The sequence below is a fragment of the Canis lupus genome, chromosome 1 (genome assembly GCF_003254725.2).
Source record: "Canis lupus dingo isolate Sandy chromosome 1, ASM325472v2, whole genome shotgun sequence".
Classification (NCBI taxonomy): Eukaryota; Metazoa; Chordata; class Mammalia; order Carnivora; family Canidae; genus Canis; species Canis lupus.
The window spans coordinates 4,730,764-4,739,758 of NC_064243.1; the positions used below are offsets into that span (position 1 = coordinate 4,730,764).

At 45.2% G+C, this 8,995-nt stretch overlaps 1 protein-coding gene across 1 annotated transcript in view; it reads right to left on the reverse strand.

Moving 5' to 3' along the window:
• Nucleotides 1-7,240, reverse strand: part of CNDP1 (carnosine dipeptidase 1) — a 36,366-nt gene extending 29,126 nt beyond the window's left edge. Inside the window, exon 1 of the mRNA XM_025421994.3 lies at nt 7,049-7,240. Coding sequence (XP_025277779.1) covers nt 7,049-7,072 — 24 coding nt within the window. The 5' untranslated portion in view covers nt 7,073-7,240. The remainder of the gene's footprint in view (nt 1-7,048) is intronic.
• Nucleotides 7,241-8,995: the final 1,755 nt, after the last annotated feature.

Consider the following 8,995-nt stretch of genomic DNA (forward strand, 5'->3'; position numbering starts at 1 on the left):
CATGAGGCCCTCCTTCCTTGTCCATAATCCACAGCCTCGCAACCCCCAGTTCTGTGCCCGCACAGTGCACACTATCTGCTGCAGCTGAATGGGGAGGCCCTCTGGGTGCCGGGGCATCTACAACCAGCACCTCTCATGCAGGGGGATCATCGCTGCCGACTGCCTGCGCCTCTCCTCCCCGAAGGGATTTTGGATTTTCTCTTACTCCTCAGTGTTCTCGGCCTCACTGTGATGTGTCAGACATATTTCCATGTCTTGCTCAATCCTCAGCATCCTTTAGCAAACTGAAGACTACTCATTAGTCCCTTTTTGTGGCCAGTTATGCATTTACCTGAACCATAGAGTTTTTCCAATTACTAATTTCCATTTTCAGGACTTCCAACTGGTTGTGTTTCATATCTGTCTGTTCCTGGCTCATATGGGTCTTCTACATGCGATCACCAATCTCTTGAATTTAAACATACATCATTTGCATCCATTTTAAACATGTTCTATTTGCGTTTCAGAGGATATAAACTCGCTTCTCAGTTAATTTGTGGGCTTTCTTACTGTGAATTTATATTCTTTGGGATCTTCACCTGAAGACTCTACATGAATGACAGCTGTTTTATTCTCCTTCATGATTATTTCTGCCTAGGACTGATGAGGTTGCCTCCACCTGGCACTTCAGGACCCCTGGTCCAGGATCAGGTTTTAAGCTGGTGGCTTAGCGTTCCCAAACTGTGCAGTGAGGCTGGGATGTGTCACCAGCAGGGAGACCCACCAGTCCCTCGGTTTCTGCAATGGCAGTGGTCCTGGCTGCCCTCTGTGTGGGGCACTATTGGTCCTATGACTCTGTGGGAGTCTCATTTCCAGAGGCCATGGCCTGTTTCGGACCCAAAGTCCCGCAAAGCAGCAGCTTCAGCCCCAGATCACCTCTGTAGGTTTGGTTCTGTTTTTGTTCAGTAGGGATATTTATTGTGTTTCTGAGTCTATGTGTTTTGTTTTTTTTTTTAAGATTTTATTTATTCATGAGAGATACAGAGAGAGAGAGAGAGAAAGAGAGAGAGGCAGAGACACAGGCAGAGGGAGAAGCAGGCTCCATGCCAGGAGCCCAACGTGGGACTTGATCCAGAGTCTCCAAGATCATGCCCTGGGCCGAAGGCGGTGCTAAACCACTGAGCCACCTGGGATGCCCCTGAGTCTATGTGTTTTTAATTAAAAATTTAGAGCACATGTAATTGGGGTATTTGGAGTGGATGGGAGAGTTCAAGAGTGAACTCAATGAATCTTGATCAGAAGTCCCTACAGTGATTGCCTCCTGAAAGGCAAGGGCTCCCCAGTCTGGCCCAGTGCAAGCCTCAGTGAGCAGTGTCCACACACAGACACACAGCAAACATGCCTCACTGCACACTTTCCCAAGTCCAGGGGTTGGGCAGGATTAGCATGAAGAAGAACTCCCTGAAAGGCTGTGAGCTGCAATTACTGTGCCTTAAAAGACATAAACGTCCATGTCCCAGATACCCACAGCCTCCAAGACCAGGACAGGGGATAGAGTAATAACTGTGGGCCCAGCACTGTGAGTCCAGGATCTAAACCAAGGGCTAGGTCAGTAGGGTCGGGGCTCTAGGTCACTGCCCCACCCAGTGCTCCTGCAGAAACCGTTGACTGCACACAGTACAGGGTGTGCAGTTAGGTAACAGGATGCCACCCACAATGTCAGTATGGCGACTCCGGGAGCCCGGGGTGCTGGGGTTGCTCATCATCCTACAATCCTTGGGAGGTTCCACCTGTGCACACTCCCTCTGGCTTCTTTCCTTTCACAAGCTCCTCACTCCCTCAGGGTGTTCTGTACCCCATTCCTTCAGGGGTAGACAGGGAACAGCATCCCCAACTTTGTGTGCCAGTGGCTGCCGAAGCTGAGTGTGGTTCTTCTCAGGGGCATCAAGCATAGACAGAAAAGGTGCCTCTGTTCCAACAAGAGCACTTCTGAATGGGGAGGATTGTAATCACTTGAAAGAGCAGTTGAGATATGGGGCACTTGAGGAATTACAGGGGCCAGCAAGGAGAGGTGCTTTGGGGACGAGTCCCTTGCACCCAGTGTATGGGAATTGCCTATTGTTCTGTGCACAGGGCTGGGAGGGGTGCAGTGGGGCTCACTTGCTCCTGCTGCAGCATTTCTTTTTTTTTTTTTTTTAAACATTTATTTATGATAGCACAGAGAGAGAGAGAGAGAGAGAGAGAGAGAGAGGCAGAGACACAGGCAGAGGGAGAAGCAGGCTCCATGCACCGGGAGCCCGACGTGGGATTCGATCCCGGGTCTCCAGGATCGCGCTCTGGGCCAAAGGCAGGCGCCAAACCGCTGCGCCACCCAGGGATCCCTGCTGCAGCATTTCTTATCTGCCCCGAATTAGTGAGACTACAACAGCTGGTCCAGGCTCTCCACCCGCCTGCCCCTTTAGGCAGGAGCTCTGTGTGGGTGCCCTGAGAGTCCAAGAGGACTGGCACATCCTACCTCCATTCTCCTCCCAGGTAAACCCACACGGTGCTTAGGTTTTAAAAATACATCTGCTTCAAAAGTTCCCAAAATCTTATACTAAGTTAAATTATGTATACTCATTAAATATCCAGACCATTTCTAAATAAGATAAAATACTGATACAATTTATAAACATGTTTTAAATATGAGTTTATCTACTTTTGGCTTCTTATTACAGAGAGATAAGGTATATGAATGTATTGGTAAACATATTCCTTTGCTACATTGAAAATAAATTGTACTGTGAGGAAGCGCAGGCCTGTAGAAATTATGATGATGTATTTATAAAGTTGCTAATTTACTACAGAATATGCATGTAACAACCAGCTCACAACTGCTTACCTCCTCATGTTCACTAGCTATCAAAGTTACAAGGGTTAAGAATTCTAATCCATGCATATAAGTGAAACTGCTAAGAATAACTAGGGTAAAGAAATAAACTCTGTTTACAAAATACACAAGGAAAGTAAGGTGTGCTTTTGATAAGAAAAAGTATATAAGGTGTGAAGATATGTTCTTACTCAAAGAAGAGTGATTTTGTCCTAGTTAGGGGTTATCTAAAGGTTGTTTCAAAATCTAAAAACCAGGAGAATAAAAAATAGAAATGAAACAAGTATCAAAAGTTGGGGGAAAAAAAAGAAAATCTTATGTTGTGTGGTGAAACTGGTGAAAATTAAATGAATTTATTACAAGTTTTTCTAAAAGAGCTTCCATATCAACAGCATAGTGGTGCCTATGTAACACTAGAATTTAATAATCTTCCTCTATTAAAAGGACATTACTTTTTTGGATTATTGTAAAAGACTGTTTTTCACATGTTGACTAATCTGCCCAGAAAATAAAGATTATGTGCCTTATTAAAATAACCTCCTGTTCTTTATGTTGCTTAATCAGGTCCTTGATTACTTAAGAAAGTCGAATCTTCTCAGTATTAAAAGAACTAAAGTTTGGGGGGTTATTATCTTTTTCCAAACTATGCAACTTTCTGATTTGCCCTTGAAAATTTGAAGTTATCACTCTGGTTAAATAGATAATCAAGTATTACTTCACAGTGACCTTTGATAATATTTAACTGAGTTTTAAACCTTTGGATGTTTTTGACAACTTCCAAAAGTCAAATTCTAAATGAAGTCTTTTTGACCTATAACTAGTTTTGGGCTTTTTAAGAGGGTCCCTGGAAAAATCTCAAAGATTTGAGAGTGATATTAAACTTTGTATAATTAGGCCTATCTGATATGTTAAATTACATAAAAAGCATGAACAAGGGCAGCCCGGGTGGCTCAGTGGTTTAGAGCCGCATTCAGCCCAGGGCCTGATCTTGGGGTCCCGGAATCGATCCCACATGAGGCTCCCTGCATGGAGCCTGCTTCTCCCTCTGCCTGTGTCTCTGCCTCTCTCTCTTTCTCTTTGTGTCTCATGAATAAATAAATAAAATCTTAAAAATAAAAAAGCATTATCAAACAGAAGTGATGTTTAACCTTCTTTAGGTTATATTTGTATGGTTACTAATATAAGTATTTAAAATACTCTATAAAATTTCTAGAAATCTGTCCATGTTTTTACTGTACTTATAATCCATCATAATCCCAATGTTTATTTTTAAATGCTGTGTGCCTTCGGAAATAAACAAATTTCTTGGTCAATTCCATCATTTCAAAATGAACTTTCAATACATCTTTAACCATGGTTATTTTTCTGTCTTTGTCATTAGCATTACTGCCTCATTCTGATTCTTTTCCCAGAATATCTGTAATCAGCTGCAGCAAGAATGCTCCATGCTGGCATCACTAGAAAAGCTCCGTGACCCTGCCACTGGGCTGAGCAAGGATTTCCAGAAAAAGAAAGAGCTGATGTGGTCACAAAACTTCTAACCAGAATCGAGCAAAACAAAAAGTTAACTATAGGGGACTAAGCGAACTGTTGAGGATGATTATCATTTTTTAAAAAACTTTTTGTTTGAAGTATTGCCGGTTCCTTTAGGATTAAGGAAACCCTTTTCCCTTTTCTTTTCCTAAACTATCTTTAACTTATAGTAATCTGATAAATCATTTCTGTAAACAGAATTGAAATATTTATGCTTTTCTCCCTGCCTGATCCCTCCAGAATTTGTAAATTCTTATTGAGCGCTCTTATTTTCATGGCAATATAATTCATGTGTGTGCGTGTGTGTGTGTGTGTGTGTGTGTGTATAGGCAAATGCATTTACTAAATAGGAATCTTTCTTCCTTTGAGAGAATATAATTTAAAACATTAATTGCCAAGGTCTTGATTGGATTGTCATATTTGAGAATGATGTGCATAGAATCAGATATGACCAGTTTAAAGGAACTAAAGTTGATTTTATCAAACCAATAAAGCCCCCACAAAACCAGCCTGGTCCCTTGCTTACAGGGTTACAGTTAAAACAGACTCTTAAATAGCAGTTGCCAGAAGGAGGTGGGGGATGGGTGAAATAGATAAAAGGGATTAGGAGGTACAAACCAGTTACAAAATAAATAACTGACAGATACAAAGTACAGCCTAGGAAATAGAGTCAATACTACAGTAATAACATTTTTTTGGTGACTTTGCTATTGCAGTGAGCACTGAGTAATGTCTAGGCTTGCTGAATCATTACGTTTTGTACTTGAAAATAACACTGTATGTTAATTATAATTCAATAACAAATAATTAGTTAAAAATATATATTGGGGAGCCTCAAGAAGAGAGGCATTCACCCAAATCTGTAGGTACTGCAGGAGAAGAATGGTGGCAAGTCCTTGGCTTGAGTTCCTGGTCTAGAGAGACTTTAAAAGTCTAATCAGAGATTCTTTATTGAAAGTTCTGGCAAAGCAGACTTAAAAAGAACCTATACAACCAATAGCTACTCTTGCTGCACTTAGGTAAATGTCCAGGTCCAGTGTAATGCGAGTAGACTTACGTTAGCAACAAATAAATCCTACTGTGTTTATGTCTGATAGAAATGGAGGTGGCGGTGAAGACAATAGCATGTTTCGGTGAAGAACTGTAGCGCCCCTGTTATCAGGTCCTAGCCCTAGTCACCGTCCCTGAGGTTTTGTTATTCACCTATAGACCAGACTGGGTCCCAGATTCTTTTTGTTTCCTCCAATAACTGGCTACAACTCTCCATATGAATATTCACATTTTTCTTCCACCCTTCTGACTTACAATCACTAAGGACTAGAACTACTTCCCTTTTCCCCAAAGCACTACAAACTTCAGAGAAATCATCTCAGTGGTTCATGTGCGGGCACCATTTCCTGCCTGCTGCTACATGAGCCATGCAAGAAGTTCGCTAGAATACCCGGCGCCACCACCAGCATCACTCCAATTGCAAAGCCGGAATTCATCAGAATCACACCTACTGCACCATTTAAAGATGCATCCAAGGGGATCCCTGGGTGGCTCAGCTGTTTGGCACCTGCCTTTGGCCCAGGGTGTGATCCTGGAGTCCTGGGGTCGAGTTCCACGTTGAGCTCCTTGCATGGGGCCTGCTTCTCCCTCTGCCTGTGTCCCTGCCTCTCTCTCTTCTCTCTCTGTGTCTCTCATGAATGCATGAATAAAATCTTAAAAAAAAAAAAATAAAGATGCTCCAAACCTAACATCCAGAAAAATCTTCTCAACTGATCGCCCTCTAGACTCAAAAACAGAGTTTGGAGTTTGTTCTGATCATAAACTTTTATTTTTGTCCCCTCAGAAATGCTTCTTGATAAGTAGCTGACTGCCTGCACCATAGGGAGCCCTAAAAGAGATCCAAGCAGATGAAGCTTCCTCAGGGCCAGAGGTAGGGATCAGGGAATAGGGAAGTCAACGTTAAGGGTACAAGATTTCTTTCACAAGGTCATGAAAATATCCTAAAATCAACGCGGTGATGTATATCTGTGTATCTGTGAGTTTTAGTATGTAAAACTAAACTCATTGAATAACACACTTAAAACTAAGTGTGTTACTAAAACTAATTGAATAACACACTTAAACTGCAGATTCCTGGGCCCCTACTCCAAAACTATGCACATGAACGTTGGGGGCCGGGGGAGAGTTCAGGGTTTAGTGAGAAAGGCAGCAAATTGCACCTGAATGTGTAGGAGTCTCCACACCTTCTATCTTCTTCTAAGTGATACCTCACCTTCTGCATTCAATAGCTAGAGTTTCTGCTCTGTGATTTTATTATGAATATTACCTTTTGAGGAAGAAAAAATGAGTATGGAGAAGCACCCTGTCATCTGTCCTAGCTTGCCCCACCTGGAGCAGGCTCTGGGGGCTCATCCGAGGCCACACCTGGCTCCAGCACTCACCGGGCACAACCACATGCCAGGCACTGCATAAGCTACTGGAAATTCTTCCAAAGACCACCTCCCTCAGAGGAGACAGCGAGCACCTAAGAACGTTTCCAGTGGTGCATCTCAAGGGCCACACGAGCATCCGCTCTGCTGACCTGGCATACTGCTACAGCACACACGCTCCCTAGGCAAACGAAGTCTAGTCTAGTGTCTGGTCTCTCAGCCTCTGAGTGTGGGAAGGGCTACTCACCATTCTTCCAAGTTTGGGATCCATTGGGCTGGAGTTCTGTGGCCCCTAGGAATTCCCTGGACCTCAAAGGGGAAGAGAAGGTCTCATAGAGGCCTTCAGCTGGCCACCTTAGCTGTCTCTCTGCGAACTGCTGGTCTGTGCTTCCATTCCTGCCCCCGGGAGGAGGACAGGGCTGGTATAGTAGACCTATTCACATTGGGAAAACAAAGATGCTTCAGATATTCATTCAGTTGGAAGGCAGAGGAAGAAACAATGCATCTCGTATGCACAGATGATGGGATGAGGTAGTGGTCCGGAAGTCATCTGATGTTCCTGAAGGCCATCGGGGTGGCTCAGGCCGTGGGTGACATAACAGGTGCTTCACTGGGTATGTGTGGGGGGTGGTGACCCTTGAGAGGAGGTAAGCGTACGTGCCCAAGGCCACAGGAGCACAGCCTGTTACCTTGAACAGGTGGCAGAGCCTGTGCTCTGTTGTCGCAGGCCCCGGTGACCGATGCTGCACGTGAGCTACGTCAGCCTCATGAGCCCTGCTCAGGCTGCTGCAAGGACATCCCGCAGACTGGGGCCTGAAACAACAGAAACCTGGTGCTGGAAGTTCAGGAGGCTGGAAGCAGGAGATGAAGGTGTCGGGCGGGACTGGTTCCTTCTAAGGGCTGTGAAAGGGAGCCTTCTCTGGGCCTCCCTCTCTTCGCCTTCTGCTGGTTGCTGGCTGGTTGGCATCCCTTGTCTTGCAAACACACCACCCAACCTCTGCCTTAATCCTCACACACCCTTGTCCCCCTCTGTGTCTGTGCCCAAGTGTCCACCTTCCGTGAGGACATTGGTCATCTTGGGTTGGGGCCTGCCCTACTCCAGAATGGCCTCGTCATAATTAATTGCATCTGCAAAGTTCCTATTTCCTACTACGGTCACCTTCTGAGATACCGGGAGTTAGGACTTCAACGTACAATTTTTGGGCTGTCTCCAAATCACCTAGAGAGATCTCTCAAAGCACCCCAGATGGTGAATCTGGATCTCCGAGGATTACTGTGGGTAGGGTGGCCCCTGATCTCTCTCATGTGCATGTTGGGGCTACAGGACCATCTCCATCAAGCATCCGAAGTCCACACTGTTCCCTCTCCAGTAGGCTTTACCCATGACCGCCTGCTACTCCAAGGAACTTCTCTTCTTCCTAAATGACTTTTCAAGGTGAGCACGGAGGCAGCTTCTCCACAAAGACCATTTCAAATAACACAGGTCAGCAGAATTCTGCAAACCCTCTTTGTATGCATCGTTCCATACAGGGACCATTGTCTTAGGCCAGAGAGTAACAGGTTCTCCCAAACTCAGGTGATGGATGACGCTGGCCACAGACCCGAAGGGAAGGGCTGTACCAGGCTTCACTGAGAGCCCGAGTTGGCCCACATCGCGTGTTGATGGGAAGCAGTGTAAAGGAAAAGACAGGGAGGCGTGAACACCATTCGGTTAGGGTTACTTCCTAGCCCCACGCAGCACGCTCCCTGATGCCACAGAGGCTGCTGCAGATGTTAAAATTTTCTCTGAATGGGACGCCTGGGTGGTTCAGCGGTTGGGGATCTGCCTTTGGCTCAGGGTGTGATCCTGGAGTCCCGGGACCAAGTCCCACATCAGGCTCCCTGGATGGAGCCTCCTTCTCTCTCTGCCTGAATCTCTGCCTCTGTCTCTCATGAATAAATAGTTAAAAAATTTTTTTTTCTCTGAAAAATGAGTAACAAAGTGTACTCCGTGAATCCTTCCCCTATCTGGGGCTCTGTGGCCTTTATTCCTCCCTGGCTCCCTTGGGACGAATGTCATGGTGTAACTGCTGTGTACTCCCAGTTCCTCTCCTCCCTAGTGAAGGGAATTGTAGCCCGGCACACGTCCTGGCCTTGGTGCAGCTGGGAGTGGCCACGTGACCTCCTGAGATAAGGAACAAGTGCTAAGTCTGGA